General features: G+C 54.8%; 2 protein-coding genes across 2 annotated transcripts; one reads left to right on the top strand and one right to left on the bottom strand.

The window, feature by feature from the left end:
- The first annotated feature begins 48 nt into the window (after positions 1 to 48).
- On the top strand, positions 49 to 11,609 carry Gas2l2 (growth arrest-specific 2 like 2). Its single transcript, XM_005402885.2, has 6 exons — positions 49 to 1,779; positions 3,941 to 4,182; positions 5,011 to 5,118; positions 6,227 to 6,323; positions 6,929 to 7,184; positions 7,719 to 11,609. Exons 1-6 carry the CDS (start codon positions 1,395 to 1,397, stop codon positions 9,268 to 9,270), a joined length of 2,640 nt encoding a protein of 879 aa, XP_005402942.1. The 5' UTR covers positions 49 to 1,394; the 3' UTR covers positions 9,271 to 11,609.
- On the bottom strand, positions 10,192 to 18,712 carry Rasl10b (RAS-like, family 10, member B; the record flags this gene model as incomplete). Its single annotated transcript, XM_005402887.2, is given in 3 exon segments — positions 10,192 to 12,664; positions 13,048 to 13,172; positions 18,356 to 18,712. Coding segments are annotated over 3 exon segments (612 nt in total). The 3' UTR covers positions 10,192 to 12,393.
- Between the last annotated feature and the right edge of the window lie 242 nt (positions 18,713 to 18,954).

Here is an 18,954-nt window from a genome sequence, read left to right as displayed (position 1 = left end):
GCCTCCCAAGTACTGGGATTACCAGGGTGCACCACCACACCCGGCTGTCTTTGCTATTTTTAGACTATGGCCAGTAGCCTCCTGCCTCAGAGGTTTTGCACCAGCCATTCCCTCTGCCTGAGTGTTCTTTCTCCAGAGGGCTGCAGTGTTCATTTCCTCATCTTTCTCAAGTCTCTGCTCAGATAGCACCTTCTCAGCAGGACTGCCCTGGTCACCTTTTGCAAAATGACACATACATACCTGCAGCTCCTTGATGTCTTTATTCTTTTCCCTGATACTTATCGCTATCAGACTTACTCTGGAGGTGTTTATCTGGCAGCCATGATCCAGTAACTGCAAGTAGCTTCCATGAGGACGGGGACCTGGTCTTTTTGAGTATCTGCATCCTCAGGGCTACAGTGGTGCCTGGCATATATTAGGTACTCAAGAAATCTTGAATGAATGCATTGTTGTGGCCTACGGGGTGAGGTACCATGATGGGCAGCCTGTTTAGAAGAATCACACGGCCAGAGCAGGGGAGGGCAGGTTCTCCAGAGACAGTAGGTGCATAGACAGGGCTGCCATGGGGAGAATCACTGAGACCAGCACCACCCAGACTGTGCTTCTGTGCTCTGACAGCCAGACACTTTCCCATACACTACTCCGTTATTCCTCACAACCCCTGACGGGCAGACAGTATCTATCATTCCCCTTTCACAGTCAAGAAACTAAAGCTCGGAGAGGCTGGGGTGTCTTTGCTATTCATGTGGGGATTTAGGGCAAAACTCCTGTCTTTGGACTCTAAACCCCTAGGCTACAGCAACCCCTACCCCTGTCCTCCTCTCACTCCCCCAGGTCCCCTGCAGCGGAGATCCGCTGGTGAGAGAAGCCAGCCCAGCCTCTCTGCTTCCTCCCTCCAGGGCCGGCTGGGCAGGGCAGTGCGCCTGTTGCAAGGGTTAACAAGGAGTGTTTGTAGCAGCCGCTGTCTCCAAGGAGAGGAGAGGAAAGCAGAGTAGGGAGGCTGCAGCCATGCCAGGCAATCCGGCTGGTGGTAGCAGCAGGTGGGAGCGGCGTCTGACTTGTCCACCCCTGGGGGCAGAAGGAGTGTCCTCCCCTCCACCTTGGCTGGGAGGTGCTGATCTCTAAGTTCAACCGGGCAGTGGGAATGTGAGGTCGCCACACGGCCACCTAACAGAGCCGGTTCTGACTGAGGAATGTGGGGGGCGGGGCAGGCCCTGACCTGGCCTGGAGACTGAAGCGGAGCAAGCAGCCGCAGAGCCAGGAGTCCCGGGCTCTTCTAGAGTGGACAAGAAAGCTCTGAATCAGAAAGGGCTGGGCTAAGACTCAAGGAACAAGTAAAGAGGCAGGAGTGGGACAGAAGAGGCGCCCACATCCCTCCCTGCTGCAGCCCGGCCATGTCCCAGCTCCCAGGACGCAGGAAGAGACGTGGGGCCCTGGGGCCTCCGGTGCGCAGCATCCGTGCCTTCAAGTCCAGCGAGCAGTACCTGGAGGCCATGAAGGAAGACCTGGCCGAGTGGCTTCGGGATCTCTACGGGCTGGACATCGACGCAGCCAACTTCCTGCAGGTGCTGGACACGGGCCTGGTGCTGTGCCAACATGCCAACATGGTCACCGAGGCTGCGCTGGCCTTCCTGGCAGAGGCACCTGCCCAAGCCCAAAGGCTTCCCATGCCTCGGGCCAGGGTTTCCTGCAATGGGGCTGCCCAGCCGGGAACCTTCCAGGCCAGGGACAACGTCTCCAACTTCATCCAGTGGTGTCGAAAGGAGATGGGCATTCAAGGTAACCACCTATCCCAGACACTTACCTTTCTTTTCTCTTTTTGAAACAGGGTTTCAGTATGCAGCTCAGGTTGGCCTTGAACTCACTATAGAGCCTAGGCTAGTCTTGAATTATCAGCCATCCTCCTGCCTCAACCTCCCGAGTACTGGGATTATAGGTGTGTGCCACCACACCCAGTTCAGACTCTTATCTTCCGGGGTACCCATCCCCTTTCTGATGTTCAGGGTAGATCTGGGGTTCAGGAACTTAGGTGTTTCTTCCAGATTTGGCTTTGGGCCAGTTCATCTCTTTTCATGCCTCAGTTTCCCTATCATACAAATCCTCAGTAAATATGCATTGATGTTTGATAAATGTTTCTTGATGATTCACTCAACAAACATATAAAGTATCCCTTCTATGTTGAAGACCATGCTAGTCACTAAGGACCAAGACCCAGTGCCCAAGACATGCATGGTCTAGCAAGACAGAGAGACAGTAGAGACGTAAAGTACAACCCAGGATGAGAAGCGCTCAGAGTCTCTGTGCCTGTGCTGGGGAGCCACAGGAGGAATCAGCAACTTGATGATGGATAAGCAGGAGCCAAGGAAGGCTACTGGGGCAAAATCTTTTCTTTTTCTTTTGTCTCTTTGAGACAGGGTCTCGCTATGCAGTTCAGGCTGGCCTTGAGCTCACTTTGTAGCCCAGGCTGGTCTTCAACTTGCAGCGATCCTCCTGTCTCAGCCTCCTGAGTGCTGGGATTATAGAAAAGCCCTGTGTTTTGTTTTGTTTTTTCCGGTACCAGGAATCGAACTCACAACCTTACCTTACCAGGCAGGCGCTGTGCCACTGAGCTAAATCCCCAGCCCCCTAAGCCCTGTGTTTGATGACTGAGTAAAGCTGGGGGTGGTGAGTCCTCAGGGCTGGTGTGGGATGAGATGCCAGAGGAGGCAGAAGGAATGACCTTAGGGCAGGGCACAATCATGCCAGGGCTTGTAGGACTCAGGGGAGTGACCTGTCAGGATCCCTTATCTGGCTGGCCTTGAACTCAGGAAGGGGATGAGGCTGGATGTCGTACCATCCACCGGGCCAGAGGTGATGGGGGAAGCAGGTGCCGAAGCAGGTGGGCTACTGACTGGTGGCAGTGAGGGGCTGGGTTGGAAGGCTTGGGCTGAGAGTGTAGCTCAGTGGTAGAACTCCTGCTTAGTGTGCGCCAGGTAGGTGCTGGTATTTTAGCCAGGTATGTCGTGCATGGCTGTAATCCCAGTGCTCAGAGGCTGAAGGAGGAGGATTGAAAGTTCAAGCCCAGCCTGGGCAATTTAGTGAGACCCTGTCTCAAAATTTAAAAATAAATAAATAGGAGCCAGTTGTAGCCATGTATGCCTGTAATCACAGCACCTGGGAGGCTGAGGCAGGCAGATCCTCTGTGAGTTCAAGGCCAGCCTGGGCTACACAGTGAGCTCAAGACCAGCTTGCACTACAAAGACAGACCCTGTCGCTAAAAAACAAAATACAAATAAATGAATGAATAAGGGCTAGAGATGTAGTTTACTGCAAAGGCCCTGGATTCAATCAATTCCTAGTATCAAGAATGAAAGAAAAAGAAAAGAAAAAAAGCTGGTGTTTCATGGAGCGCTTTTGCTGTACCAGACATTATCTAAAAGTACTAACAATTATTAGCTTATCAAATCCTGACAATGACTCCACGAAAAAGACAACATGCCCATTAGAGCAGAGGAAACTGCTGGTCAGTGGGAGGGGACCGGAGCCTGGACTCAGCTCTGCCTGGTTCTGCCTGGGCCCGGGGGGGAGTCAGGAGTCTGCAGGACGCTGAGGGGCCTCGGTGGAAACCAGAGCGCATTGCTTCCTGCTCCTGGCCGCCAGGCGGGAGGAGGGCAGGTGGTGCGCCCCTCACCCTTCTCTCCACCGCCCTCAGCCCGCAGCCCGCAGCCGCAGTGCAGCCCACCGTTCCTCTGCTTCGCTGTGTGGCCTCTCGAGAGAGGATGGTGTCTTCACCCCCAGCCCCTGAGCAAGCCCTGCCGGACCCCTTCCGGGGGCTTCCTGGACCCCGAGATCCTGAGACCCGAATCTCGTCTCCTACCGGGTCTCAGGACGCCCCCAGGGCTCCCCGGGAGCTCAGCAGGGGACTCAGGCCTTCTGCACCCCTCTCCCCGGCCCGTGCCAGAGGTGCTGATGTTCGAGACCGAGGACTTGGTGCAGCGCAGGAACGTGAAGAACGTGGTGCTGTGCTTGCTGGAGCTGGGCCGCCGCGCCTGGCGCTTCGGCGTGGCGGCGCCCACCCTGGTGCAGCTGGAGGAGGAGATCGAGGAGGAGCTGCGCCAGGACCTGGCCCTGCCCCTGCCAGACCCCCCGCGGCCCGCACCCCCCATTCGCCGGCCCTGCCACTTCCAGAACCTGGACCAGATGGTGAGGCACAGCACGCGCCCTCAGGCCCAAGACCCTTCATGCTGCCCTCCTCTCCCCCACTCCATCCCACCCAGGCCCCTCTGAACCACCCCTGCTTGCGCCACAGTCCCCGCCCTGTGGGTCTGAGCGGCTCATGCTTCCCTCTGAGCCCCAACTCTAACCACAGGGAGCAACGGCTATGCCTCTAATTACCTTCAGACACCGCACTCTGTCCCTGAGCCTCCAGAGGGACGGGTGTGCAGAACAGTGATGCTCCACCCTCCCTGACACCTGGGCTCAAGGCTGAGCCCCACGGCTGCGCCACTGGGTGACCTTGAGCAAAGTATTTCACCTCTCTGTGACTGGGTTCCTTCAGTGCTCCTGTCCCTGTCGTGTAGGCACTGCTGTATTAAGTGAACATGCGAAGTGCACTGGAGCATGTCTGCAGAGAGAGGGCGCTTCCTAGGCAGTTGCTCTTGTCATGCTTGACCCTAATTCTACCACCTGAGGAAAGAGGGCACAGGGAGGTCTCTTTTAGCTGAAGGCCTGTGTGTGGAGACAGGACTCCGACTCGAGCTTGGCAGCCTCTGTAGTCCACCGCCTAGCCATTCTGCTCCACGGCTCTGGCAGCTGACCCGCGAAGGCGTCGGGCCATAGTTTGCTCTCACCTGCTTATTTAAAGACTTCTCAGCTTTCTGCTTGCTTCCCAGCCCCCAGCCCTGACCTCAGCAGCGAGCTCAGGGGTGGCTCTGGAGGCAGGTAGGCCCCCACTGAGCTTGACCCAGCACTGGGGGAACCTTGGGTGCCCAGACAGAGGGGAAGGCTGAGCCCTCTGCCCGCTTCCTGCAGGTGCAGAACCTAGTGAGCCACTGTACATGCCCAGTGCAGTTCTCCATGGTCAAGGTGTCTGAGGGGAAGTACCGAGTGGGGGACTCCAACACCCTCATCTTCATCAGGGTAAGTGTGCCTGGGGGTAGAGGGCCATGCCCAGGCTCAGCACAGCCAGGTTCGTTTCCATGAGAACTTGCCCACGTCTAAGGGCAAGGACAGGAAATTACCATACACCCCAAGCTATCAGGCCTTAGGGCTCGCCTTCTCTCCCTTGGAGATGTCCAGGAGAATCCTGGCCTGTCCTCTCCTCCCACTGGGGTGTCCAGAGCCGCCACCTTCCACCGCTTCCATCGTACTAAGTCTAGAGGGTGTCTTCAGGTAGAATTGGGGAACAGAGGATGTACCCTTATCTTCCCATTCCACTCTACCCACAAGCTTAGTCAGAGCAAGGGGCCTGAGAACCCCAAGTCTGTGTTCAGTGTGCAGCCCCCGCCCCTCAGACTCCCAGTATATTCTGTCTGTTTTTTTGTTTTTCTTCCGGTACCAGGAATCGAACTCACAACCTTGCGCCTGCCAGGCAGGCGCTGTGCCGCTGAGCTCAATCCCCAGCCCCTTCCCAGTATATTCTGCGGAGCAAGCAGCAGTAGAGGACTAAGATGTGCCTCCAGCCCCGCCCTCCAATACCTGGTTGCTCACCAGCAGTGGTCTGCATGCCGAGCCACGGCCAGCAGTTGGGGACAGACCCATACCTTTTCCCTGAGTACAAGGCACACTTTTGAGCACTGCCAACAACCTGGGGCCCCTCCCAGGCCCTGAGGCAACAGCCTTATGGTGTAGGTAGGCACAGGAATTATGGCCCCACTTTCCCCTGAGGAAATGAAACCTGGAGAGACTCTGTGACCTGGCCCCACATTGTGTGGGATGGGTTAAGCTCTGCTACATACACCACAGAGGTAAAGCCGAGGCATTCGGGCCACATTACAGATGTAAGGATGGGCAGGTGTAAACCCTAATGCTTGTGCATTTGGTCCTCACTCGTGACAAGATGGGTTGCAACTCATGAGACGAGACTGCAAAATATACCTGCTCCCAACCACACACACGTACAAGGGAGTACCTGCGTATGCATGGGTGCATGGATGGGTGTACGCCTGAGTGTGCCACAAGCCTGCAAGGTGGCCCAGGAACAGGGGACATTTTTGAGCCTGCCCTCAACCTCATCCTTGCCCCTCAGATCCTCCGGAAGCACGTGATGGTGCGTGTGGGGGGCGGCTGGGACACGCTTGGCCATTATCTGGACAAACATGACCCCTGCCGGTGCACATCACTCTGTAAGTCCCCTGAGACTCCCCTCCCTGTAGGGTTGGCTGCAGAAGCATAACTCCGGGTCGGGAGACCAGCAGCAGAGGTGGGAGGCGGGACCCATCTCCAGGTGCGGGAGGTGTGTGAGGGCTCGGGGTGGGGGAAGGAGAGGGGAGTGAGACCCTGTAGCGGAGCAGGCGTGTGCAGTACTAACTCCAGCCACAAGAGGGTGGACAGCACATGCAGAACCAGCACTTTTCAGGGTGCATTTCCGCGGAGCTTAGGTGTGGCTGATGTGTCCACAGTGACGGCACCAAGCGTGACTTGGGAAGGTATTTATTCCTTCTGTGGTCTCTGTCAGCACTTTGAGACATCCCAAATAATCATACAATCTAAGTAAGAGCTGTGGAACCAGCAGTATGGATATAGCTTTAACAAGTCCCTCAGGTGGACCCTCTGACTAAATCACCCCCCCCACTCCCCTGTGAGGAAGAAACATTGGTGCCGCCACTGTAGTCACCACTGTCTTTAAAGTGGGACGGGGGGTATGGGACAGCTGGGAGAGGAGAACAATGAACCCCAGCAGGATTTGAACCCGTTCCCCTCTCCTTTCTCTGGGGGACTATGTTGGTAGCACACAAACCAGTCGGCTTCCTGAAGCCTCCAGCTCCACCGGCGCAGCACGAAGTGAGGCTGCAGGATGGACCCTCTCTGCCCCAGCCTACAATGACCATCAGCCGCTCGCAGAGCCCGCTTCCCCCCGTGGACTGGAAGATATATACTGCTGCAGGCCGAAGGCTGAGACCTCCCTCCTCCTCCTCCTCCCCCAGGCCCTGCAGCGAACAGGGAGCAGGGGCTGCGGTCCTCAGACCGATGGTTCCATTTCGAAGGTACACGGAACCCCAACTTCTTTCTCCTTTGGAGTCCCTACTCTCAGAGGGAATCCCCCCACCCCAAGATAAAGGGAGCAGTGCCTGTACCCTAGCAAATCTCAGGTGCTCAGAACATGCCAGTGCTTTGGAATCATCTAATATGCCGACTCAGCTCATACACGAGAGGCTGAGGCACGCGAAGGGAACACACATGCCCAATCCTTCTGCCATTTCATGGTAGAGCTGGGACTAAGACCTCCTCACAAGACAAGTGACCACTGACTGTCAGACCTCTGGTCTGGGATCATCACTCACAGGACCTGAAGTCACCCCAGTCCTGGACCAGGTTTCCTTCCACTCCTTCTGTCTGCTACTCGGGGAACAAGGGAGAGGAGACTTGAACGGTGACTGCCGTGGGAGGAGTTTACAGCCCCCGTGGCGTTCAGGTGGGGGAAAAGCCCTCCCCTCCCAGGGCCAGGTTACGCTCTCCATGACCGTGGCAGCCCTGTCAGTCTCCTTTTCCAGACTGTGATTCTTCCTTTCCTTTTTCAGGTCCCAGGAAAGGCTTCTTACTTCATCTGAGAGGCAGCTGGCAGCTGGCAACAGCCCACCCAGTCCCCAGTTCTCATGCACTCCTAGGAACCAAGACCTACAGTGCACCCCATCAGGAAAGAGAGGGATCAGACACCCCAGGGAACTCGCTAGGGGAAAGACTCCCGCAGCTTGGGTTCATGGGACTGCCAGCCGAGGAACCCATGCCAGGGCTGCCACTCCTCAGAGACCTCAAGCTCCTCAAGCCATCACCAAAGGGACATCAGCAAGAGGACCATCTCCCCTGCCTCGTTCCTCTAGCCCAGCCAAGCCCCTGAGCCTTGTGCTGCCACCCCGGGGTGAGGCTGAGGGTGCATCCCTCCAGCTCAGGGAGTCAGCATCTATCCGTTCTCCATCCCCTGTCAAAGGGCTCACTAAGGTCCCCATCTGGGTGTCCCCTGCTCGCCCTCCCACTCCAGGAAGAAGCTTTCCAGGTACTGTAAGTGCAAGACTCGCAGCAGAGCTGAGCAGAGGTCCCAGCCCGTTACAGGCTGTCACAGGAGCCTTGGCTGGGTGCAGGTATGACAGCTCTGAGGAAGGAAGGAGGCAGGGGGACCAGCAGGCAGACACCCAGGCAGACACTCAGGCTGAAGAGGCTGGAGAGCCCCAGGACCTGGTCCCACAGGAACAGAAGGGGAGAGGTTCTCCCCTGCCCCGGGACAGGACCAAGGAGAAAACCGTCTACCACAGCCTGGAGGGGGAGATTGTGATCAACATGAAGAGGCTCAGGGTGAGGGGTGCCCACTCCCAGAGCGCAGAGTCTCCAGTCGTCCCTCGAAGTGGAGTCTATGTCCCCAGCCTGCGTGGACAGTGGCTGGAGCCTGGGGGTCCTTATGACCAAGTCATCCAGGAACTGGCTCAGGTTCCCCCACCCCTCGTTAAAGTGGACCTGGGAGCCTGGCGCGTGTCCCCTGCAGTCTCCCCTCAGCCGGCTGTTACTGCAGGCCCACAAAGCACAAAAGGGAAGCCAGGAGCCAGGCAGAGTGGGCCACTGACAAAGGCAAGCCTTAGCGCTAAAGACACCAAGATGTGGAGGGTCTCACTTCCAGGAGGGCAGGACCGCTCAGCCCCTAAGCTGTCTGCTAGTCCTGAGGTTCCCACATCTTTGCCCTCAGGCCCAAGTTCTGACAAAGCCAAGGGATGTCTGGGCAAAGGGAGGAGAACACTCCGAAAGCCCAAGAGGGTCCCTTCCATCTACAAGCTGAAGCTGAGGCCCAGGATCCGGCCCCGGAGAGACCACAGACCTGAGAAGCATCCTTCACGAATCCCCAAGCCACTGGCCTACCTCTGCCTGGGCCCAACCAGGGCACCCCCCAGGGAGAGGCCATTGAGAGCTGCCCTGGGCAAGAGAGGAGAAGTATCCCAGGTGGGCAGAGCTTCAGCAAGAGAAGAGGAAGACAAAAAGAAGAAAGAGCCACCAGCTCCAGTGGAGAAGAGTCCCCAGCCTTTGGAGGGCTGGGGCCCTCAGCAACATGATCAGGCCCAGCTCCCCTCGGAGGAATCCTGGGTCTGAGGAGCCTGCAGGAGGGGAAGGAGGAAAGCAAAATGGATGCCTGTGTAAGCAAGAGCAGAAGGGAGGTTCTCTCATCTCAGTAGAGGAGGCTGGCCAGGAGGGCATGCAAAGACAAGTATAAACTCAATCTGTTCCACGGAGCAAAGGGACAGCCAATCACTCCCATCCCAATTCCAGCATTAGCCCAAGTGCATGGGGCGACTCTATATGGCAATGTATTTCCATAGAAAAGTTCCCCCAACTCCTAGCCTCTCACCAGGGCCATCTGTTCCCACAACTCTATGTCCTCAAACACATGAGTCTGTACTGGAGCCCCAGCGTTTGAGGTCCCCAACCCTAGGACTGTGGAGGTGGAGGAAAGTTTAGCCTCAAGTATTATCTCACTGGAGGGAGTTGCCAGGCCGAGGAGGCCTCCTCTCCAGAGACTGCCAACCTTCCAGACAGGCTTCTCTTTCCTGGAGGTGGCTGGCGGCTCAGAACCATGGACAGAGACACGAACTGCCCAACACACAAGCTCCTGCAGGCCACCTTGTCAAGGACTTCAAAGCTTTGCCACGCGCCTTGGGAACCCAGCACATTCAGATGGCTAAGAGTATTTCCAACATATCAGTGTTCCAGAAGCTATGCCTGAGAGGCCACAGGGTCTCAACCCTGTGCAGGGAGAAGATGAGGGAGAGGCTGGGATTGGGGCCTGTTATAAAGTTTGCAGAAAGAACAGCAAGGGGAAAATTATGCTTCCTCCTGGTTTGGAATTGGGTGGAAAGGACATCTGCCTCCGAACTCCTTTCCTTTGATCTCACTGACCTGAGCTTTGGGACTGCCAACCACTTCATCATCGCCCCCCTGCCGCACACAGCTCAGCAGGCAGGCACAGCAGGGACCCGTCCCCTTCTTCTATTCGGAACAGAGCCAACACCTCGGTACAGAAACGAGGGAAACACTCCCTGATGTTTAATCTGACTTCCAGTAACAGCCTAATGGGCATCACACACACTTCCAGACCCTGTGGTGGGAAACCCTGGTGGGGGGTGGGGAAGGACAGAGACTCAGAATGGGTGTGGAGGGGCCTGAAATCCACGACCTGGGGTGAAGCGCAGGGCTGTAAGTGGGGGGCTTTGGGAGTACATTCCATGGTTCCCACAGGGGCAGCCAGAAGTCTGGGCCCCCACTTCACCTCAGGTGCCTCAGAGTTGGGAGTAAGAGGATATGAGACGCTGCCATCGGTCCCCCATCCGTCTGGTGAACCAGGGAGTAAGGGTGCGAAGACGAGTGGGCAGCCCTCTTCCTTACCCTCCTGGCCACTCTCTGAAGTGTGGGGGAGGGGAGCCGCCACCTCTGTTTCAGAGGGAGGCTCAGAGAGGGCAAGTCACTTGCCCAAAGTCATGCAGCACAGCAGGGACTAAAACCCAGTACAATGGTCTGCCCAAGGTCAAGGCAGCTGCTGTAGGGCTGTGCTGCCCCCGGTGGGGGGAGGGAGTGGAGATCGGTGGGGGAAGCACAAAGGAGAATCAGAGATTCCCCCCACACTGGATCTTAATGATAAATTCCCCACCCATGACCTTCCCCCAGCCTCTTCTCCATCAGCATTCTGGGCTACCTGATTTCCTGGCCTATGTGCTGCAGCCCTGGCTAAGCTGGCAGAAGCTGGATTGCTCTATGTGCCCTTCCCCTTTAACCAAGGGTCCCTCATATCCCCCCACTGGGCCAGGGCCAAGAGCTCAGCCTCAAAACGAACTCTCTTTGGCCAGGGGCAAGGGACATGGCACCATTTCTTTCTCTCTCTCTCTCCCCAAGCCCCCCCATTAACCCCTCGGGGCATTTCCTAGAATCATTATTATTGTTATTTCTAAATCGGTACAAAACTGACAGTGATCAGCTCCGGTGACGAGAGGTAGAAACCCGGCCAGGCAGCCGGAGAAAATGGGGCGGAGTGAGTTAGGGCATAGGGCCAACTGGTGTCGGGACACGGGGTGTCAGATCCTGAGGGCCTCCACCAACAGGTGGGGATGCAGGCATGTCTCCTCCAGGCACAGGGATCCCCGTAATTCTTCTCCCGGCTCCTACCCAGAAGAATCAGGGTACCCTGAGATCGGAGGCAGGCAGAATTTGGGGGTAATCAGAGTGGGGTGGGATAGGGAGGCAGAATCGTCACTGGCACAACCTGACCCCTTCCTGGGCACCACCCTGCCCACAACCAACAGACCCCAGGACTCTACATCCCCCAATCTGGCAGATCACCTGGTGCAGGAGGTATAGAGGACTGGAACCTGGCATCATGGGAAGGAATCTATCCTTTGGGGGAATTCCCTCCCCACACTATTAAAACAAGTTTTAACCCAGGGGGTGATCTGGCTTTGGGGTCAGGAAGGGGGTGGGGGGCACCTGGCAGGGGTGGACCATCGAGTTAAGGCTGGAAGGTAGGTTGTTGTGTCTCTGGGGGCTGTTGGGCAGGGAGGTCTCCCTGGGAACAGGAGAGCTCAGCCTTCTCCCCCTGACTGATCTGGGACCTCAACCTTTAGACCTCTTGATTGCGGTCCGTGGGCCACCTGCATCTCTCTGCCCTGTGCCAGTGGCGCTGACGGCCAGATGGCCTGGCATCAAAAGCTGCCAGGATCTGTGACAAGGAGATGAACGAAATGAGAGCCCTGTGAGCGGAGCTGGGGGTGGGGAGGGAGGCCGGAGGGTGGATAAGACGAGGGAGAACTAACAGACGTTGGGCAGACAGACACGGGAAAAGGAGGACACTGGACAAAGACAGACACACTCCGGGGAGGACCGGTGGGGGCCCGGCCAAGGCAGCAGCACCTCCTCACCCCACCCCCCATTTCACACGCTCGCCCCCAATCCCAAAGGGATGTGGCACCGGCTCGGGCCGGGCCGGGCACTACGCTAGCTACAGCCGTGAAGGTGGTTGTCCCAGGAAGACAAACGCGTGAGAAGCGGAGGGCGGAGGAGTTCCTCGGAGGCTCCCTCTCGCCCTCGCCTTTCGGTGGAGGTGCGGGGCTGCGGGGGCGTTCCAGGCCCGGACCATGAGTTCGATTTCTGCAGGCTCCTTGCCCGCCTGGCCCTGCCCTTCGCTGGGCCCCAGGCTTCAGCCGGGTGGCAGAGGAGGGCGCCCCGGCCTCACATGATGGCGCAGCGGTTGCGGCGCAGCGCGCCTTGGAAGCGCAGGGCGGCGTGCACGTGTTTGCAGCGGGCGCAGCCGACACTCTTGAGCAGCTCGCTGAAGAGCAGCAGGATATGCCAGTTGTACTTGGCCGAGCACTCCACGTAGCCACACTTCCAGGTCTTGCGCACCAAGTGCGACACGTTCCAGCGCGGGATCACGCGTCCGCGCTGCAGGTCTCGCTTGTTGCCCACAATGATGATGGGCGTCTCCGAGGTGCCAATCACCCTGCGGGGGTAAGGCAAGAATCTCAGCACTTGGCCAGTCTTACAGCCAATGGATTCTACTACTCTGTGTTCTGTTCCAGGTGCAGCCCTAAGCCCTTGGTGTGACTTAACATTCTCTGATCAGGAAAACTGACCCAAAATGGGTAGTGTTGTTCCTGTTTTACAGATGAGGAAACTGAGGCCTACATGTTAACTAGCCCTAGCAACCTTGTCCCAAAATGAGTCAACAGAAGTGAGGACAGAAAAATATGAATGTGTGCACGTTTCAGAGTATGTGTGGGAAACAGAGGGCACACATATTTCTGCCCACTGTCCCACTTCCTCAGGGGCAGGATAGCATTGGAAGATTCGCAGAGGTGGCAATGGATGATCACAGCCCCTCACCTTGTCTCCAGGATCTGCTGGCGGATGGTCTTGACGTACTCAAAGCTGTCAAAGCAGCAGATGTCATAGACCAGGATGTAGGCGTGGACGCTCCGGAGTCCCCTGCAGCAGGCATCTGCCCACTCCTGCAACACCCACAGCCAACACCAGAGTCAGAGCAGCCACAACGGTCTCCCCACCTCCAGCTAAGAGTGCTCTCGTCACCTGCTGCTGCAGCCGAAGTCTTCCACACCTGCCCCCCATGCCCAGGAGGCCGGGTCCTGCAGGAATGGAGGTGCTCGGTGCCACAGCCTCCTTTCCCCCAGTCAGGATGGCAGGTCATGTTAACTGACCTCCAGGGCCACGGCACTATCCTGTGTGTATGTAGGCATTAGATCTGTCTAGGGACATTTTGTCCTCTCATCCATCAACTAGTACATTTATTAAGTGCCTCTAGGATCCTAGCCTTGAACTAGTTGTCGAACCTGTTGAAATCTTCTCTGTCTCCAATGCTCAGCTGAGGAGTCTTCCTGATTTGCCACCTTTCTGGCAAGCAGAGAACCTCTCCCTTCATCTCCCGTGTTCTAACAGCCATTCAATTATACCTTGGTTAAAGCTATTCCAGTTCCAGTTTTCCACACCTATTGTGAGCTCTCAAGAGGGCCAAAGCTAGTCTTGTTCATTTTACATACTCCTTTTTCTTTTTTTTTTTTTTTTTTTTTTTCTCCGGTACCGGGAACTGAACTCACGACCTTGTACTTGCCAGGCAGGCGCTTTGCCGCTGAGCTAAATCCCCAGCCCCTCCTTTTTCTCTCTTTTAAAACCTAGGACCTTTGCAAAGAACAACCCCAGCCCTTTTTTAGTTTTAAATTTTGAGACACGGTTTCACTAAGTCTCTAAGTTGCCCAGGCTGGGCTTGAACTTGTGATTTCCCTGCCTTTGCCTTCCGGAGTGGTGGGATTACAGGTGTGTGCCACCATGTTTCGCTTCCCTATTCTGTTCTGTACCTAAGGTAGCACTGCCAAGTTTTTTTTTTGTTTGTTTTTTTGTTTTTTTTCTCCGGTACCAGGAACCGAACTCACGACTTTGCGCTTGCCAGGCAGGCGCTTTTGCCGCTGAGCTAAATCCCCAGCCCCAGCACTGCCAAGTTTTATTAAGCACACTTCCTAGGGTAGTGAACTTTCCGTGGTGCTGAATCCCACACAAGCCAAGCTGGGATCAATGCAACTCCTGACCTAACACTGCTCTTAGGTTGCTACCTGATGTGCCCCTTTGTGTGTATCCTTCTCTCTTGCCATCAGGGTGAAGAAGTAGAAAACCTGCAGGGAAAAAGATAGAGGCTGGATGCATAAGGGGGTGGTGTGGCTGAGGGGCAGAACAGAACCCCAGGGCAGCTTCAGGAGAGGGAACTTCTTGAATGTCAGTTTGAGGGAACTTCTTAGGGAGGCACTGTAGTTCCAAATGAGTAGGCCTCTAGAAATGCTGAATGTGCTACAGAGAAAGTTCCTGAAGAGATTACTTAATTAACCTGCCAGTAGATGCAATTGTAAGGAGTTTCAGGCAGCCAGTATGCTAAAAAGAGGGGGGCCCCTGAAGAAGTTAGGTAGGCAGAGAGGCTTTTAAAAGCAAAGGGAACCAGGGTCTTCTTTCTCAAGGGCCCACACAAAGACTAGGAGGGAGGTGTAAATCAGTGACAGAGCACAGGCCTTGTACGTGTAAGGTTCTGGGTCTAATCCCTAGTGCAGAGAGAGAGAGACAGACAGACAGACAGAAGAGGGGAGGGGAGGAAGAAAGGGAGGAGGAGGAGGAAGAGAGGGAAGGAAGGAAGCAAGGAAGGAAGGAAGGGAATGGGGGGAAGACATACTAGAAGGAGGTGGAGGTATGTCTCCTGTCACAACTGGAGTTCAGTGGTGGCTAGGGTCAGCCACAAAGGAGGGCTTTCACTGGTTCTTCCTCTCAAGGAAGGAATACGAAGGAGCAGATTTTTTTTTTTTTTGTCTTTTTGAGACAGGGTCTCGCTATGCTGTGCAAGCTGGCCTTGAGCTCACTTTGTAGCCCAGGCTGGTCTCAAAATTGCAACATTCTCCTGCCTCAGCCTCCCCACTGCTGGGATTACAGACATGCACCACCACACCCGACTAAGGGAAGAGATTTTGATGACAATCATGAAAAGTGAAGTTCAACTTCAGAATAGCACTTCCAACTCAAAGGCTCAGAAGATGCTGCAGTGGATTCCCCAAGGAGATGATGTGGCATCTTTTCTTTGTGCTGAGGTTTTACTTTTTGATGTAGGGGAAGGATGCTGAGGACAAATCTAAAACTGTAGGGTACCATAAGCTGGTTTTCTCCCAGGTCAAGGAAGATATATTCTGTGAGACACAGTGACTGCTGGGAGTGCAGGCCTGCATGTGAATGTGGTTCCTTCTCCCGTCCCACACAAATATGGAGGCTGGGAGAAGAGGGAGGGAGGAGAAGTCCCTACTCTGCAAGCTCCCTCCCACTCTCAGCTGCCAGCCTTTGAGGGTGACAGCCCCACCTCTTCCCCAACACACTGCCTCCTCAAGGGGACCTCCAGGCCCCTCCCACTCACTCCTCTCTGAGGACTTCCAAAAGGGAGAGACAGAAGACTTCTGATTGGCTAGGTTGTCCCTTCACCCCTTGACTGAGGGGATGAATTAAGAAAGTTGTTTTCCTTCCAGTTTGCTCTCTTCAGGGTTCTAATTTATTCCTCAAAAGATCAGAAATGAAGGGGTTGACCAGATAGCTTAGGGGCAGCCATATACTTTAGTGGCAGAACACTTGCCTCACATGAGCAAGGCTTTGGGTTCAATCTGAGAGAGAGACAGACAGAGGCAGGGAGGATGGTCTCTTCCTAGGATGGTCTCTTCCTAGCTATGGAAGGAACAGCTGAATTTGAAACTTGGGTCTAGCAACAACTAAATCCTGGGCCCAGCAAATGTCACTCTTGGGCTGGATCTCCTCTCACCCGGCATTGCGGAAGAACGCATTATTTTATTTTCAGATAGCAGCCATCAGAGTTCTTGAGTATTTCTTTGCTCACAGTCCCTTATCTGTGCCTCAGGAGTAAAATCTTAAATGTCCTAGAGTCTAAGGATCAATCCAGAAGGAAACAGTCAAAAGTCCAATAGAAAAGTGGGCAAATGACACAAGAAAAGGAAACACAAAGGCACTCAGACATATGGAAAAACGTCCCACTTCATTCATAATGATAGTGCAAGTAAAGACCACACTAATACTATTATAATTCACCTCTCAGGTTGTCAAAAATCCGAAAGTTTGATGATACACGCTGATGGTGAGGCTTCGGAGAAATGCGCTCTCAGAAAAATCCTCTGCAGGGGCATATGTGCAACACATGTAGGAGGCAATCTGGAGACATCTCCAAAATTCCAGTTGCATTTACCCTTTGCCCCAGCCATACCATTTCCAGGAATCAATTCCACAGAGGTAACTACCTATGTACAAAGTACCTTATGTTTTAGGCTCTCCATGGCTTTGCTCAAAACAGCCCACGATGGGAAACCACTCACTTGTCCAACAAGGAGGGATCCAGGGAATATCTCTTCAGTGGAGTATAGTGTAGACAGGAAAAAAAAAAAATGAGGAAGCCATCTAGATATAATAAATATCCCCATGTTATAATGCTTAAAAAGAGGGGATGTATGGTCTTATGCAGCTGTGATCTGGCTGTTCAAAAGGCTGACACAGGAGGATTTTGAGCTCAGGACCACTTTGGGAAACATGGTGAGACCCTACAATAACAAACAAAAAACCAAGCTACAGGGCACCTGCTTAACATAAGGAAGGCATTGGATTCAGCCTCAGCACCAACAAAACAAAAACAAGGAACCAACAGCACGGTTTTCATTCTTATGTAAAAAGGGGGTGGAATAAGAATACATTTTCTTATTTGAGTAAAGAAGCCCTGGAAGTATGAATGAAAAGCCAAGGAGAACAGTTACAGAGAGTAACCATGCAGGGGCAGGGATGGGGTCAAGGTTTCTCTATGCCAGTTTGGACTTTTACTGATTGTATCTTACCGATTCCAAATTTAAATTACATTAAAAATAAATATACAAATGTGAAAAGAGAAACAAAGCTCAGCATGTGGGCTTGGAGCCAGATTTGCGTGTACACTCAGGCTGCCATCAAAGTCTCCATTAGAGGAGAATTAGAAGGACCTGACTGCAGATCTACCTATACGGACAGTCAATGTTTTTACTGTTCCTGGGGCTGACGCCCGGATCAGCCGTTTGTCTTGGTGCTGACCGTAGGCACCGGGGCTGGGAGAGACAAGCGTCTCTGGCAGGCTGGGCAAAAACCCTGCTGCTCAGACTTGTTGAGACAGCACTGAGCTCCCGCCAGCGCTAGCCTCCATAGCAGCCTGAGACTGCTGTATCTGCAGGGCTTGTTCTCTCTGCCTTCTGAGTCTCCACACTGAGCTCCTCCGCAAACCTCTGTACACTCTTGTCAGAGACTTCCCTTGTGAGCAAACACATCTTAAAGCTCAGCTCCCTCCTTCACTCCACACCCTTTCAAGCTGGAGGGAGAGAGAGGAGGGCCTGGTTCCAGCAGGCTGGCAGAAGGTACACCATAAGCAAGGGCACTGGAGGGACTTAAATCCAAACCCTGCAGGGAGGGTGCTCAGCAGGTGGCGCAGAGGTGGGGAGGGGGTAGGGCATCACCTAGGAGCAGAGGACCTTGGGCAAAAAGTCTGATTTAAGTCCGAGAACACATTCTCAGGTCCCAGCCTATTCTGCAGGTTCTTCTACTGCTGAGGACCAGGCGAGTGTCAAGGGCCGTACCAGGCACAGCCGTCTTCCCAGGCAGCGAGTCTTTCCCTACCCCTCTCCCTACTTCGCCTGCCTAAACCTACTTAATTGAGACATCACATCCTGTGACTCTCCCACCCCACCTGAGTGGGCAGCTTTATCTTGCTCATCTCCTCCAATCACAGCACTTCCCTCACTATCTAATAATTGCCTGTTAGTCTTTTCTCACCAGACTATGAGTTCCTTGAAAGCAAATTCTGTATCTGTTTTCCTGACCATTCTTTGTTAGTGGCCAGTGCAGGGGCTGGCACACATTAAGCACTCATCAAATATTTGTTGAATAAACTAGCACACAAAGAAACAGCTTCCCGGGATAGCTGTAAGCAGGGAGGCCCAAGGTGCAGCATGGAGCTCGGAGCTCCCAAACCCAGCTGTAGGGCCCTGGCAATAGGGCCAGAGCTGAAGCCACTGGAGCCCAGCCTCCTTCACTCTACCACCCCATCACCTCACGGCCCCTGGCCCCCAGGGCCACCTACCTGCAGCGTGTTGACAGGGAAGGCGGTGATGGGTGGGAAGTCTAGGATCTGGAGGTCGTGCACATGGCCGTTCATGACCACAGCAGGCAGGTAGAGACGGCGGGCGGTGGTGGGCACGCAGACGTCGCTGAACTCGTTGTACAAGAACTGGCGCACGATGGCACTCTTGCCCACGCCTCGCGCCCCCAGCACAGCCACCCGGTAGGTGGAGACCATGCCTCCCGCCCCACTCCGCCACCGCGTCCTTGCCTGGGGCTCCCCCGGGCTGCATATTCCAGGGGCTGGGGGCTCAGCCACCGTCAGGACCAATCATTGCTGCCTCTGCTTGCCCTGGGACCTCTGTGGCCTCCACCTGGACTGGGGAACAAGACGTAGGCTTAGTGCCCTGGCTTATCTCCAGACATGCCCTGCCCTTTTCTGCCTCTGGGATTTGCTGAAGCTGTCACCCACTGCCACTAGTTTTTTTTTTTGTTGTTGTTGTTGTTTTGTACTGGGAATCAAACTCAGGACCTTGCGCTTGCCAGGCAGGCGCTGTTCCACTAAGTTATATCCCCAGCCCTACCCACTGCCACCTGGAATGCCTTCCCTTTCCCAGAATC

This window comes from Chinchilla lanigera, unplaced genomic scaffold, assembly GCF_000276665.1.
Source record: "Chinchilla lanigera isolate Chin_1 unplaced genomic scaffold, ChiLan1.0 scaffold00080, whole genome shotgun sequence".
NCBI classification, from domain to species: domain Eukaryota; kingdom Metazoa; phylum Chordata; class Mammalia; order Rodentia; family Chinchillidae; genus Chinchilla; species Chinchilla lanigera.
Note: the sequence above shows the minus strand (reverse complement) of the source record. Positions and strands in the feature narration are given on the sequence as shown.

Excerpts from the sequence above, each read along its gene's own strand:
- Gas2l2 (XM_005402885.2), top strand. The coding sequence starts at position 1,395 with ATGTCCCAGCTCCCAGGACGCAGGAAGAGACGTGGGGCCCTGGGGCCT. Across the intron at positions 1,780-3,940 it reads AAAGGAGATGGGCATTCAAG|AGGTGCTGATGTTCGAGACC; the intron begins GTAACCACCTAT and ends GGCCCGTGCCAG. Across the intron at positions 7,185-7,718 it reads CCGATGGTTCCATTTCGAAG|GTCCCAGGAAAGGCTTCTTA; the intron begins GTACACGGAACC and ends TTCCTTTTTCAG.